We start from the raw sequence: 15,796 nt of genomic DNA on the forward strand, positions 1-15,796 counted from the left end.
CATCATGACTCTTTGAATAGTTTGGTATAACACATGTTAATGTGTTTACCTGTAGGTTCATACAACTTACACACTATAGACCATGAACTCTCAACTCAAGCTAAAGAACATATAGTTTCAATAGTTTGCACAGTGCAACACTTTGATCAACATGATTCATGTCATGATGGCTGCACTCACAGCAGTGAAATGTTGTGTATATTGTTGTGTATGATGGTGACACACTTGTGTGATGGGTTTTCTCCTGTTTTCCACCACAGTCACTGTGGACGCTGATTTGATCCTTGAGGTGAACATCCCAGTCTCCAGCTTATCACCATATGTCATTAATGTTGTCAGAGACACTCTGAGAGTGTTCAGCTTCCCCTACACTGTCAACCAGACTCTAAAAGTAACAGGAGTAAATTTGACCACAGGTGAGAACTCCTGTTTTGTTTCTTTCAGGACATAAACGGTGTAGCTGATTTAATCAGTTTTATCAAACACTGTATCATTTATATTCTGTGACTTGATGTTTTCTTATCTCTGTGAAAGTTTGCAATCCAAACTCAACTGGAGCTCTGCAGTGTCAGTGTGAGGAGCAGTTTGCCTGGTCATGTGAACAGTGTAACACCTATGGTGTGTGTGGTAACCTCACCACACTCCCCTGTGGATGCATACATGGACTTCCTTCTGATGGAGGGTTGTGTGAACCAATCACAAGTAAGAATTACTGTTTAGTAGCTGTTCTTATAAAAGTGGGGCCCTCAGTAAAAAAGACAACAAATACATATTTACTGTATCTCTCTGGCTGTACTACTTGTGTTGACCAATGACTTTATTTAAAGATGGACGACATGACAGCTTCCCAAAACTGAAGCCAAAGAGGCTTGATCACAGCCTGGTGGTTGGCTGCACTATATACTGTATAAGCATGCCTCCTCCATGTTAGTTAATGGGGCATGGATCTGACTAAAAGTCCAAGTAAACGACAAAAGGTTTTAGGTAGTTGTTGTCACACTGATGTTTGTTCAAGTGCTCATGTTTCCTGGAAGTTTGATTTTACTTATTTATTAGATACAATGAAAGCAAGCAAATCGTTATGATTGGCAGCTGAGACTGACTCCTGATTATTCAATATAGTGTATCGATGAGGCCTTTCTACTGTGCGTCCTTCCTGCGATAGCTATTCTGATTCTAAATATGCAAGGTGGCAGCATTGGTATAATGGGAGGAAGTGAAGGCACATTGTCCATCTTTATATACAGTCTATGGTGTTGATCTATACAATGTTAGAGTTGTGTGGAATTATTTGTTTAACATCAGGTCATGTTAAAGTGATCTGGTGATAATCATAATTAAAAGTATGATGTTTTTTCTGTCAGGAAACTGGTGAAGTTTTATAATGTCTCATGTTGCTCTGCAGGTATCGCTCCATGTCCAACCTCACCTCCTTGTAAGAGAAACTTTTCCATTTGTTTTGCATGTTCAGAGGATTCTTTAGTACATTAAGACACTTACTGGACAATTAAACTAAAATAACTTTAATCAAATAGCTGGTTTCAGTACATACTTGAACAAAATAATCTGTCGTCTGCAGCCGGCAGGTTCTTATCATGGTTCTTTGTTAAATTGAGACCACACGTTTAATTAAAAAGATTAATAGTGTTCTGCTTCATGTCACCAGAGTCAACCCCTGCTCTGAGAAAAACAGAATTTGGTTTTGCATGGATGAATAAAAACAGATTCTAATTGTTTAGTAGAAAGTACTATTAACATGTCACACATTTGAAATATAAGAAATCATTTCATTCTACATAATAGCTACTCTTGTTTATAAACTTTGCTTTTGAGTGATACACACAATAATACCTCCATCACTAAATTGTACCTTAAAGGATGTGTGTATTTCTCAGACCGTTACTGGCTCTTTAATATTTAGAAACCCTCATAGTTTTAGCATCATGACTCTTTGAATAGTTTGGTAAAACACATGTTAATGTGTTTACCTGTAGGTTCATACAACTTACACACTATAGACCGTGAACTCTGAACTCAAGCTAAAGAACATATAGTTTCAATAGTTTGCACAGTGCAACACTTTGATCAACATGATTCATGTCATGATGGCTGCACTCACAGCAGTGAAATGTTGTGTATATTGTTGTGTATGATGGTGACACACTTGTGTGATGGGTTTTCTCCTGTTTTCCACCACAGTCACTGTGGACGCTGATTTGATCCTTGAGGTGAACATCCCAGTCTCCAGCTTATCATCATTTGACATTAATGTTGTCAGAGACACTCTGAGACTGTTCAGCTTCCCCTACACTGTCAACCAGACTTTAAAAGTAACAGGAGTAAATTTGACCACAGGTGAGAACTCCTGTTTTGTTTCTTTCAGGACATAAACTGTGTAGCTGATTTAATCAGTTTTATCAAACACTGTATCATTTATATTCTGTGACTTGATGTTTTCTTATCTCTGTGAAAGTTTGCAATCCAAACTCAACTGGAGCTCTGCAGTGTCAGTGTGAGGAGCAGTTTGCCTGGTCATGTGACCAGTGTAACACCTATGGTGTGTGTGGTAACCTCACCACACTCCCCTGTGGATGCATACATGGACTTCCTTCTGATGGAGGGTTGTGTGAACCAATCACAAGTAAGAATTACTGTTTAGTAGCTGTTCTTATAAAAGTGGGGCCCTCAGTAAAAAGACAACAAATACATATTTACTGTATCTCTCTGGCTGTACTACTTGTGTTGACCAATGACTTTATTTAAAGATGGACGACATGACAGCTTCCCAAAACTGAAGCCAAAGAGGCTTGATCACCACCTGGTGGTTGGCTGCACTATATATAAGCATGCCTCCTCCATGTTAGTTAATGGGGCATGGATCTGACAAAAACGTCCAAGTAAACGACAAAAGGTTTTAGGTAGTTGTTGTCACACTGATGTTTGTTCAATTGCTCATGTTTCCTGGAAGTTTGATTTTACTTATTTATTAGATACAATGAAGGCAAGCAAATCGTTATGATTGGCAGCTGAGACTGACTCGTGATTGGTCAAGATAGTGTATCGATGAGGCCTTTCTACTGTGCGTCCTTCCTGCGATAGCTATTCTGATTCTAAATATGCAAGGTGGCAGCATTGGTATAATGGGAGGAAGTGAAGGCACATTGTCCATCTTTATATACAGTCTATGGTGTTGATCTATACAATGTTAGAGTTGTGTGGAATTATTTGTTTAACATCAGGTCATGTTAAAGTGATCTGGTGATAATCATAATTAAAAGTATGATGTTTTTTCTGTCAGGAAACTGGTGAAGTTTTATAATGTCTCATGTTGCTCTGCAGGTATCGCTCCATGTCCAACCTCACCTCCTTGTAAGAGAAACTTTTCCATTTGTTTTGCATGTTCAGAGGATTCTTTAGTACATTAAGACACTTACTGGACAATTCAACTAAAATAACTTTAATCAAATAGCTGGTTTCAGTACATACTTGAACAAAATAATCTGTCGTCTGCAGCCGGCAGGTTCTTATCATGGTTCTTTGTTAAATTGATACCACACGTTTAATTAAAAAGATTAATAGTGTTCTGCTTCATGTCCCCAGAGTCAACCCCTGCTCTGAGAAAAACAGAATTTGGTTTTGCATGGATGAATAAAAACAGATTCTAATTGTTTAGTAGAAAGTACTATTAACATGTCACACATTTGAAATATAAGAAATCATTTCATTCTACCTAATTGCTACTCTTGTTTATAAACTTTGCTTTTGAGTGATAAACACAATAATACCTCCATCACTAAATTGTACCCTAAAGGATGTGTGTATTTCTCAGACCGTTACTGGCTCTTTAATATTTAGAAACCTTCATAGTTTTAGCATCATGACTCTTTGAATAGTTTGGTAAAACACATGTTAATGTGTTTACCTGTAGGTTCATACAACTTACACACTATAGACCGTGAACTCTGAACTCAAGCTAAAGAACATATAGTTTCAATAGTTTGCACAGTGCAACACTTTGATCAACATGATTCATGTCATGATGGCTGCACTCACAGCAGTGAAATGTTGTGTATATTGTTGTGTATGATGGTGACACACTTGTGTGATGGGTTTTCTCCTGTTTTCCACCACAGTCACTGTGGACGCTGATTTGATCCTTGAGGTGAACATCCCAGTCTCCAGCTTATCATCATTTGACATTAATGTTGTCAGAGACACTCTGAGAGTGTTCAGCTTCCCCTACACTGTCAACCAGACTTTAAAAGTAACAGGAGTAAATTTGACCACAGGTGAGAACTCCTGTTTTGTTTCTTTCAGGACATAAACTTTGAAGCTGATTTAATCAGTTTTATCAAACACTGTATCATTTATATTCTGTGACTTGATGTTTTCTTATCTCTGTGAAAGTTTGCAATCCAAACTCAACTGGAGCTCTGCAGTGTCAGTGTGAGGAGCAGTTTGCCTGGTCATGTGACCAGTGTAACACCTATGGTGTGTGTGGTAACCTCACCACACTCCCCTGTGGATGCATACATGGACTTCCTTCTGATGGAGGGTTGTGTGAACCAATCACAAGTAAGAATTACTGTTTAGTAGCTGTTCTTATAAAAGTGGGGCCCTCAGTAAAAAGACAACAAATACATATTTACTGTATCTCTCTGGCTGTACTACTTGTGTTGACCAATGACTTTATTTAAAGATGGACGACATGACAGCTTCCCAAAACTGAAGCCAAAGAGGCTTGATCACCACCTGGTGGTTGGCTGCACTATATATAAGCATGCCTCCTCCATGTTAGTTAATGGGGCATGGATCTGACAAAAAAGTCCAAGTAAACGACAAAAGGTTTTAGGTAGTTGTTGTCACACTGATGTTTGTTCAAGTGCTCATGTTTCCTGGAAGTTTGATTTTACTTATTTATTAGATACAATGAAAGCAAGCAAATCGTTATGATTGGCAGCTGAGACTGACTCGTGATTGGTCAAGATAGTGTATCGATGAGGCCTTTCTACTGTGCGTCCTTCCTGCGATAGCTATTCTGGTTCTAAATATGCAAGGTGGCAGCATTGGTATAATGGGAGGAAGTGAAGGCACATTGTCCATCTTTATATACAGTCTATGGTGTTGATCTATACAATGTTAGAGTTGTGTGGAATTATTTGTTTAACATCAGGTCATGTTAAAGTGATCTGGTGATAATCATAATTAAAAGTATGATGTTTTTTCTGTCAGGAAACTGGTGAAGTTTTATAATGTCTCATGTTGCTCTGCAGGTATCGCTCCATGTCCAGTAACAACAACGACGACAATGACGCCAACACCAACATCACCGAGAAATATAACAATAAATACAACGATAACGCCAACATCAACTCCATCAACAAATACAACAATAACGCCAACATCAACTCCAACAACAAATACAACGATGACACCAACATCAACTCCATCAACAAATACAACAATAACGCCAACATCAAGTCCAACAACAAATACAACGATAACGCCAACATCAACTCCAACAACAAATACAACGATAACGCCAACATCAACTCCAACAACAAATACAACGATAACGCCAACATCAACTCCATCAACAAATACAACGATAAGGCCAACATCAACTGCAACAACAAATACAACGATGACGCCAATGCCAGCAGCATCAACAACACCAATTGCACCATCACCAACGATGACGCCCATAGGTATTATACAAAAATACCGTCAGTAAAGTTTTGTATTTTTAATGGAATTGCTTCTTTGTCATAACATTTGTTTCAGTTGAAGAGAGAAAGTTCTCGTTTGTCATGGACTTGGATTATGATCCTGCCTTCAACAACCCCAGCAATAATGTTTATCAAGCTGTTAATGACACTGTAAGTATTTGTTTTCTTTCCCCTCTCTGTGTCATTAAGTGTTGTTAATATATTGTAGAATTCATATCAAGCAGACTTTGTCACTTATTCAAACAGATTCAAGAGCAAAGTAGGAAGCACATCTCAACCTTTAAATCAGCTACATTAACAAGATTCAGGTAAGTCACATCTTAATTTTAGAAGAATGTAATTCAGCTATTTGACCTAAAAATCATTTTGATCGTTCATTCACACTCTGTGCTCAAATCACCTGTTCTTGCACTGTGTAACTTTGCTGAGATGGTAGAACTCTCTCGTGAGCAGTCCCTGGCTGTTGTAAATTGCTGCAAATGGAATAAATATAGATCAGTAAGAAAGGCTCAACCGCTCACAATGAAAATAATAACTAAAACTTGAGGCAGCTGTAGCTCAGTAAAATATACAATGTGCTGCGAGATGACTGGTATTTTGTGCATTTATATCCTCTAATAAACAGCAAGATTTTTATGGATTTATTTTCTTTGTCTTCCAAGCAACACAATTCAACTCAATTCTATATTACAGGAGCGGGAGCACCATCGTGGATTATAGCGTCACAGCAACTTCTTTTGGAGACAGTGAAATCAAAGCACTAGAAATTGGGGTATTTACAAAACTGGCAGAAAACTTTACTATGATATTTGACAGTAAGTCCGTTTCTGTTAGAAATAAAAAATTGTATCTTTTTTGTAACTATCTGTACCGATGATTGTATAATAACTGACTGGTCTTCCTTTTTTTCAAGGTCCTACATCCATACAATTTGATCCCCCTTTTTTGGGAAGAAGTGTGACTTTGACTTGTGGTCCAATACCAACTTTTCTCAACTTCAGTGGCAGCTGGACTGCAGAGTGGAGACATAACGGCGACTTAATATCTGAAGATAGTGAACACAGTTTTGCGAAAACCAGCGAAGGCGCAACATTAACAGTGTCAAGGTTTATTGAGGCTGACAATGGTAGGACATAGATCCAGTGGTGCAGTAAATAGATGATTTGAATGTCCTCTCATTATGTCTCGTTTTCAAATCGTACACATTTGCAATGCAAGTGGCCTCTAGAAGGTCTCCTTGTGCTCTGACCTACAGTAAACAATTGCACAACTCTGAATGGCTGTATGGCAGTTGTCACCATCTGCCGTTTAGCCTGACTCACTAATGCCCAAAAACATGTAATCTGGTCATGGTCAGGGTTGGGTCAGATTACTTTGAAATGTCATTGTCAATATTTGTGTTTGTGTTTTTAGTTACAAATCAAATGATAATTCATCTAATTAGTAATGCACTCCATTGTGAGACAAAAAGTGTCTGGGCATAATGTCAAAACAAACATTGTATATATTGCAATTTATACCTGAAAAATAGATGCAGTCACAGTTCACAAATATTCAATGCAGTTTTCAATGCAAATAAATAGATTTTCATATACTCAGCTTTGCATACTAACTAATGAGATAAGCCTTTCTGCCCATAATCAATCACATGACTGTGGCAGATGATAATGAGCACTGGGGTTAAAATGGTTGAAACCAAACTCAATCTAAAGCATTTAAAAGAAAGCGCAAACAAGACATGACAATGGTTATGTTTCTATTTTATGGTTAGGTGGCTTAAGACATTCTTTATGAGTTTTTGAATGGAAACAATTCTCTACATAAAATCTACGATAGAAATGACAATTTATTTTGGTTTCCAATTTTATCTTCAAAAAAGAACAGGACATGTCATGTACAGAACAGACAGAAATGCTGTATGTTGCCGTATGTTAATGCTAAATGAAACTTTCTTTGCTTTGTTGCCTTGTCACTGGATGGGACTGTTATCCAGTATCTCAAAATATTTTTGAATTATTTTGGAAACAGTGGTTTTCCATCGATTTGACCTGAACTGATGTCATCTTCTATTTTCAGGAGAATACGAATGTAGGTTGAAAGAAGGAAGCATCTTCAGACAGAAATCCAACAAAGTTGTCTTTATTAAGGACACACCTTTAGTCCAAGTAAGACCATTGAGACAAAAGGTCAAGTGTGAGGTGGGAAAGGATGTGTTACTGATGTGCTCTGTCAACAGCCCCTACAAGGTTGAGTTTAAAGATCAACCCATTGGTAAGTCTCCAACAATAAAAAAAATAGTTGATTTACATATTGATGCAGTTCTTAAAAGGGTATTTCAGATGATGTGTTTTGTGTTTTCCTTAATTTTAAGACCCAGCTCAATCAATCACATTTTCATTTAAAATTGAGGAGTGTCCAACCCCAAATTTGAAGTTCACTTGTCAAGCGGTAAACTCAACTTCTTTTAAAAACGAAATTACTCTGGAGTTCTCCACGGGTGGTAAGTCTTACATTTAACAGCATATTTAATACAGTTTTAGGTCAATGTTTTTTTTCCTGTAGTAATGTGAAAACCCACTTGTTTCTCTCCAGTCTTCTTATGTGACGGAGGCAGTGAGTTTGGTGTTGGAAATCTTGATGAACGGGCTGAAGTTTCTTGTGGTTCAGATGAGGTGGGGAAAAGGATAGCGGAGTGTCAGAGCAATGGAACCTGGAAAGTTGTAGAAGAAAACTGCGTCCTAAAGCTAATTCAGGATCTGCTTGACCAGTCTCAGGTGATCTAGTTCTCTTACTTATCCTGGGCTTAAAAAATGTATTTTTCCACCAATAAATGTTTCTGATCCTTTTAGTTCTTGCCTATACTGCCTATTACTCAGTGTCATAGTTTCCCCCCTCACAAATATCCAAATGTCTTAATCATTTGAAGCTAGAAGTGTTCCTTTAAAGACATTCACAGCACTAGTTTCTCTGATATATAGCGGCAGTGTGTTGCACAAATTTGGAGCATTAATTACAAAAGCTGCATCTGAGCTGCAGATGATCTCAGTGTTACAGAGGAGCAGGGGCGTAACACAAGATTCTGGGGCCTATATGCAAGTAATCTCTGTGGGCCCCATTCCCCTCCTGATTCATGATGTCCCTCAGGCATATTTTTTTTAGTGTAAGAGTCAACTGTACAAATGAATCAGTAGTGTTTGTTAGGGCAGTCACAAATGAATAGTACATAACAAATTTAGTGTAAGTAATAATGATCTGATCCCGATCACACCAGAAACCCAACAAAGGTTCTAGTTATAAAAGTTAAAGTTATGGTTAAAAGTTATTGTAAAAAACCTCAAGTCTAGGGCAATAGGCTCTCTCTCTCTCTCACACACATATTTATGGCCATTTCAAGATAAACCCTCCGTATAAAAACATCTCTGCTGTTGCTCAGCTGTAGAACTGTGGTGGATCATCATCCAGTGGGAATGTAAGCTATTTTACTTAGTTGCGTTATTGTGAAAGGTTGGTTAGGTTCCCTGTCATCATAAGCAATGTATCTGTATGTGACTTTTATTGTGAAGGGTCACCAACAGAAGTGGGTGTTCTCTTTAAACAAGACTTGACTAGATGTAGAAAAACAAACAGACCGGTTTTACTAGCTCTCAGTGAAGGACTCATTAAACCTATGAACATCAGACAACTGAATCTATCAAAAGAAATCTGTCAAGAGTTGTCTGCCCTGTTTGCTTTCTTTCTCTTTCATTTCTTTCTTTTCTTTTCTGATTCACAGACTTTACGTTTGCTTTCCTGACATAATGAACACAACTTCTCCAGAACTCAGTCACTTTCTAACCTCGATTATGTTTACAGAAGAAACGTGCAGCAAGGAATAAACCATTTGTTTGTAGGGGTGACACAGGTGACCTCAGGAAACCAGTATTTTTGGATGCAAAAAATTGATTTTGGGAAGTCAGTAATGGCTAACTACAGAATCAGCTGTGTAACTAATTCAGAGCCTTGTATTTGAGGAGAACAACTTTGAAGTCAGTCCTGTGTGTTACAGGTAACCAGTGCAGAGCAGCTGGAACTGGACTAATGTGTTATCTCCTCTTGGAGCTGCAGAGTTCTGAATGAGTCTCTATTGTTTTCTTTGGGAGGCCCATAAAAAGTGCATTACAGTAATCCAGTCATCAAGAAATTAAGGCAGAAATCCACTTTTCAGCACCTGTCTGATTTTCAAATGGCAGAACCTTTGCTACATTTCTAAGGTGTTAAAAATGTACATACATACAGCAGTGACTTTAATAAAACCTTTTTTCTTTTTTATTCCACAGTTCTTGACTAACAATTCACTGGCAGCATTCTTGAGAGAACTCCGCAATGTCACTCTCCGGTTCAGGAACGAAGTGGTTGAATCATCTCCCAACATCAATGCCACTGTTGAAATACTCAACAATGTAGCAAACATTACATCATCTTCAAATATCTTGATAAATGAAACTGAAATAGAGGTATGTGAAGGGGTCTCTTGAGATATACTCGACACATGACCTAAACATAACATATATAAATAATATATATATTGTATTTTACATCATCTAATGTCCATTTACCTTTCAATTCTCTCCTAGGATATCCTATTCACTTCAGGTGTCCTCACTGAAGATGAGTCAAAGCAACAATGGGATTTTCTAAACACCAAATCCACTGCAAAGAGCTTAGTAACAAATCGTAACGTCCCAAAAGCTAAATCTGCCAGCTCAATATTTTTGCTTTCCCTTGAGAGAATAACAACTAACCTTAACAATAACTCTTTTGAGATTGCAACACCTTCTATTATCTTGAACAAAACCACATTCACAGACAACTTCAGTGGTGACTTTAATTCTTCTGTGGAGATAGACATACCAGAGGCTAATGGAAGAAATAAGTCTATCACTGTGATGACATTTTCCTCAATGGATAACGTGCTCCCACCAAGAGACAAAGTCAATTCAACCCTCAAAGTCATCAATGGGAAGGTCACGCTTGTCCAGTCCAGTGGCACCGTCAATAATATTTCCTTTGCCTTTGATATCATAAACGATACTCTGGGGAACCCACAGTGTGTTTTCTGGAACTTCAGCCTCTTCGATGGCCTGGGAGGATGGGACGACAAGGGCTGCAAGTTGACATTCAACGTTAACAACACCGTCACCTGCACATGCAACCATCTGACCTCGTTCTCCATCCTTATGTCACCCTTTGCTCCTGATTCCCCTGTGTTGGATTATATAACCTATGCTGGAGTTGTCATATCCATGGTCTCCTTGGTTATATGTCTCATCATTGAAGCTGTCATATGGAGAAAAATTCGAAAGAGCAACACCTCCTACTTGCGTCATGTGTCCATTGTTAACATTGCCTTGTCCCTCCTGATCGCAAACATTTGGTTTATTATTGCAGCAGCCATCTCAGACGCGGACGTGAAAAACAAACCAGCATGCATTGCGGCCACCTTTTTCATCCATCTTTTCTACCTAGCGCTGTTTTTCTGGATGTTAGCCTCAGCTCTGCTTTTGCTCTACCGCACAGTCAGTGTGTTCGGTGGGGATTTGTCTAAGCATGCTTTGTTGGCTATTGGATTCTGCATGGGCTATGGGGCACCCCTCATCATTGCAATAGTAACCATAGCTGTAACTGCACCCTCAGGTGCCTACATCCGAGAAACTGGGGTCTGCTGGCTCAACTGGAATCAGTCCAAGGCTCTACTGGCTTTTGTGATCCCTGCACTGGTTATAGTTGTAATAAACCTGGGCATCCTGCTTGTGGTGTTGTACAAAATGTTGAGGAGAAGGGCAGTGGTAGATGCCTCACAGGCCGCAGAGAAGAACGCTGTCGTAGTTATTGCTAGGACTGTGGCCTTCCTGACACCATTTTTTGGATTAACTTGGGGTCTTGGAGTTGGAACTATGACTGACCCACACAACGAGGCAATCCATATTTCATTTGCATTCTTCAATTCACTGCAGGTAAATCATTGTGGTTGCCAATACTCTTATGGTGTGTTCACACCAAACAAGGTGCAAATTTTTGTGAAGTCCTAAAATTTCTGTTTATCCAGGTTAAATAAAAACAAATGGGGAAAAAATAACTTGCCTGTTCTACTCCAGAAGAGAGGATGACAAGTGGCTGAAGCAATCAAGTTGCAGTGTAGTACATGTTTTGGAAATGCTGGAGAAGCCCACACAGGAAAGCACACAGCTTGGGACAGGAGCTTTGTCTTGTTTCCAGCACTCCCTGAGGCTGAGCAGTAACTGGTTTGATCCCCCTCTAGTTTAGGTAGGTGCTAGGGCTGAGTTAGTTCATTTTTATCATCAGCGCTGAAAGGTTGAAACAACATTGCATCACACGAGTTTGACCCCCGAGTTCAAATAGTTAGTAATAGTTAAATTTTTGTGTCAAGGGCTCCAAATGCGACGACCAGAGCTCTTGACGCATATTTTTCATTTTTTTGATATTTTGGCGCGCATTAAATTTGTGCCGCGCTCGGAGTGAACACACCATTATATTTATTAAATGGCTTCTCAATCGTGCTCTTACCTGATACTAACTTGTGTCTTTATGAAGGGTTTCTTCATATTGTTGTTTGGAACACTGTTGGACAAAAAGGTAAGTTTGACATAAAAATCTATCTTTTGATAATTGAAAGCAAAATCCATTCTGAAATGCAATCAAAATTTTTACACATAGATTATCATTATTATATTTTCTGGTTTTAATATTTCTTTGGTAAAGTTAGGGTCGGAGAATAATCTATCTTTTAACCCTCAGAGAGGAATTACAACTCTGAAACACTATGACAGCCTTAATCGATCTTCTGTCCTCACAATTAGAGGAAAACAATGGAACTAATCAGTGCTAAATTGTACGTAGTTAATTGGTCATTAGTTAACAGATTATTAGTTTTTGGATGATGTACTTTTCTGCCAAACGTATACAATATGCTACAATTATTTGTGCTTAAGTCAAACTTCCACCTTTTAGTCAAGTTTGTGAAATTTCACAAATTAGCATACTTGCTCTTGTAGTTACCCAGGACAGGTTGTAGATTGTCCCACTTAATTGGGCTCATTTTAATATCTTGCTATGGTTGGAATATTTGGTCCACTGGCAGACCTATTGAGCATGAAAAATAGCTAAATAATATCCAGGGACTAAAGTAGACTAGAGTGGGCCACCCCTCATACCCAACAACAAATAAATCTGCACAGCAGGTCATTAATATGGGCCAATGGGATTCAGGTTAGCTGGTTTGGGCCATTAATTACCTTTTTAATAAGTTTCCATTTGAAACAAACCTACTGGAGTTTTATAGCAATGTGCTTATTTTTTGTGGATTCTCTTTTCAGGTGCGGTCAGAAATAGCATTGATGTCACAGACATCCGCAAGTGGGACAAGGGTAAGAACATGCTTCTAAATCACATGATTTCTCTTTTGTTTGGAGCAAAACAGGATTTCTTCTTTAAATATTGGAGTGAACCAAGTTCTTGCTTGTATTTTTATTTTAGAGCACCAGTGGTGGAACATCATCATCAAACGGACTGGGCATTTTCCGCTTATGGAGAAGAGGAAGAGGTATAGCAGCAGTTAAGACAGGAAGCATTGGTTTAGTTGTTTTATTACCCACAATATTTTTCCCAGAAAGAAAGGGAAAATGTCTATCTGCAGCACGAAAAATCTTTGATGCTAAAACATTACATGAAGATAGACATCGACACGTTAACATGACAACAGAATGTGAACATGTTAGCATGATGATCTCACCATAGCTCAAATCACCAATGTGAGAAATGCGTTTTGATTTTCCATTTTATTTGTTAACGCAAACCTAATTTTGTTGTTTTGTGGTGGTTTTTTCAGATGGTTACAACTTGCCATCTAATGAATCTGGTGCATCGCATTCCTACGTCAACACTTGATGATCGTCTTTGGCAAACCAACTAGTAGACAAGTTTATTTTCTTCATTGCAAAGACAAACAGCGAAAGATGAGCAAAGCCTTGTTTCAGTCATACTTTGAACATTGTATTTAATCAAAGCATTGTTCACAACAACACTGATGCACATTAGAATGAAAATATTTATTTAGTATTACATAGTGTTTGTTGATGTAAAATATAAATAGTATTTTATTATTGCTTTTTCTAGATCATGTTTTTTTTTCTTTTCTTTTCTTATTTAATATCTTTTGTCTTGTTTACTCAGTCACATTATGTGGATCAATGTAATCAAGGTAATGGTAAAGGGTTAGATTAAATCTCTGGACAATTAATGACACCAGAGCTCTCCAAGACGTGTGTCTCTCTGTGTGTGTGTGTGTGTGTGTGTCACAAAAGTTGTCTTAGTATCAGGTAAATGCAGAGCCAGGAATTACTCACAGGTTAGGGTTGAGAATTGAGCTCCATCATTCTCTTTCTTCCATTTGTATTTCAGGAACTTGAATTCTTAGTACTGAAATTGCAGAAGTAAGACCAGTTTTTTATTCAGTTATTTTACCTACATTGCTTTAGCCTGGGAGTGAAAAACAAAGCAGCACAGTGAAAGTAACAAAGAGGCCAACTGAGAGTCACTGCATATATGGAAAGTAAGTCTCCTGCAGAACCACAGGCAACAATGCCTGGCACAGAATATTATAGTCACACCACCCAGGCATTCACAGGCTGGTGTCAGTGTCATACTGACCTGAAGTCATTGTTGCACACATAGAGAAATTGTTGTTCAGTTGTTTTCTCTGTAGATGATGCTGCGTCTTAATTCTGTGCTGTCGTAACATCATTTTATATAATGCATTTGATAGTGTAATAAGAAATATGTTTATGCCTCCACGTCAGCAACAGCCAGTGGCTATGTTATGGGGTTGTTTGTCTGCCCCATTCTTATGATATCTCCAGAAGGCCTTAAGGGAATTTAAGTTGGTATAAAAATTCACTTGAACTTGAGGATGAACTGTTTAGAGGGAATCCTTTCACATTTGGCACAAACTTTCACCTGGACTCAAGGATGAATTCATGTGTTTTTGTATCCAAAAGTGAAAGTGGCCTTGCAAAGTATGTCAAAGTTTCCCCTAAATGTGATATCTTAAGGTCAGCAGGAGAGAATATCTACAAATTTGGTTCAAACATTCACTTTGATTCAAAGATGAGGTGATTCGATTTTTTTGTGGTTGAAGGTCAAAATGTTGTGAATAGGATATATCAGGAATGCTCAAAGGGAATTTCATTACATCTGGCAAGAACAATCACTTGGACTGAAGGTTACCTGATTAGAAATTGGTGGTCAAAGGTCAGTGTCATGGTGGCTTCACAAAGCATGTTTTTGCCCTCTTGAATGGGATATCTAAAGGCCCCCAAGAAGGAATTTGTTCTACATTTTGACCAATTGTCACTTAGACTCAAACATTAAAGTTACAGTGTGTAGAATTTAGTGATATCTAGTGCTGAAGTTGCATGTTGCAGCTGAACTCCCCTCACCTCACCCTCTCCTTCCAAACATGAAAAAATAACCTGTGGTAGCCTTTAATAATCATAAAAACTCAAAAGGTGTTTAGTTTGTCCAGTCTGGACTAATGAAAAACATGGCGGCCTCCGTAGAGAGGACCCCCTCCATGTAAATATAACGTTTTTGAATATAAAGGGCCTTTTCTGTGGTAAAGAAAACTACAGTTCATACAATTTAGATGAGCATTAGAATGAACGAGTGAAAACATCATGAAGATTATTCTACATTAAATTTCAGCCAATGGTTCCCTTTCACCTAAATCTTACACACTGGACCTTTAAGGGATTAGATATCAGTGGTCAACTGTCACACTGACCTTGTATGGATGGAAGTGAATGAAAAAAAAGATCTTTGGAGACGACAATTGCACTTGTGGCATACAACCACAGTGCTTTTTTTTATATTTAAAAATGAATTTGTACTAGAGCTTATGTGTAACTTACATAAATTATGTTTGTCAGAAAAGAAAATTTATGTTTATACAATTAAACCCTTTTAAAACCCATCTAACCTTGTGTGTGCACATCGTTTTAGCATGTAATCAT

General features: G+C 38.1%; 1 protein-coding gene across 5 annotated transcripts in view; it reads left to right on the forward strand.

Annotated features, from left to right (window-relative positions):
• Positions 1-14,030, forward strand: part of LOC109646542 (adhesion G protein-coupled receptor F5-like) — a 52,529-nt gene extending 38,499 nt beyond the window's left edge. For all 5 annotated transcript variants that reach the window (XM_069515678.1, XM_069515683.1, XM_069515681.1 and 2 more), the window contains 22 exons: positions 261-416; positions 535-702; positions 1,406-1,435; positions 2,200-2,355; positions 2,474-2,641; positions 3,340-3,369; positions 4,134-4,289; positions 4,408-4,575; positions 5,274-5,708; positions 5,785-5,879; positions 5,976-6,037; positions 6,423-6,544; positions 6,643-6,855; positions 7,806-8,000; positions 8,101-8,229; positions 8,322-8,503; positions 10,046-10,222; positions 10,343-11,722; positions 12,321-12,362; positions 13,103-13,153; positions 13,263-13,329; positions 13,615-14,030. In XM_069515678.1, coding sequence (XP_069371779.1) covers positions 261-416; positions 535-702; positions 1,406-1,435; positions 2,200-2,355; positions 2,474-2,641; positions 3,340-3,369; positions 4,134-4,289; positions 4,408-4,575; positions 5,274-5,708; positions 5,785-5,879; positions 5,976-6,037; positions 6,423-6,544; positions 6,643-6,855; positions 7,806-8,000; positions 8,101-8,229; positions 8,322-8,503; positions 10,046-10,222; positions 10,343-11,722; positions 12,321-12,362; positions 13,103-13,153; positions 13,263-13,329; positions 13,615-13,673 — 4,241 coding nt within the window. In that variant the 3' untranslated portion in view covers positions 13,674-14,030. The remainder of the gene's footprint in view (positions 1-260; positions 417-534; positions 703-1,405; positions 1,436-2,199; positions 2,356-2,473; positions 2,642-3,339; positions 3,370-4,133; positions 4,290-4,407; positions 4,576-5,273; positions 5,709-5,784; positions 5,880-5,975; positions 6,038-6,422; positions 6,545-6,642; positions 6,856-7,805; positions 8,001-8,100; positions 8,230-8,321; positions 8,504-10,045; positions 10,223-10,342; positions 11,723-12,320; positions 12,363-13,102; positions 13,154-13,262; positions 13,330-13,614) is intronic.
• The last annotated feature ends 1,766 nt before the right edge of the window (positions 14,031-15,796 follow it).

Source organism: Paralichthys olivaceus, chromosome 19 (assembly GCF_024713975.1).
Source record: "Paralichthys olivaceus isolate ysfri-2021 chromosome 19, ASM2471397v2, whole genome shotgun sequence".
Taxonomy (NCBI): Eukaryota; Metazoa; Chordata; class Actinopteri; order Pleuronectiformes; family Paralichthyidae; genus Paralichthys; species Paralichthys olivaceus.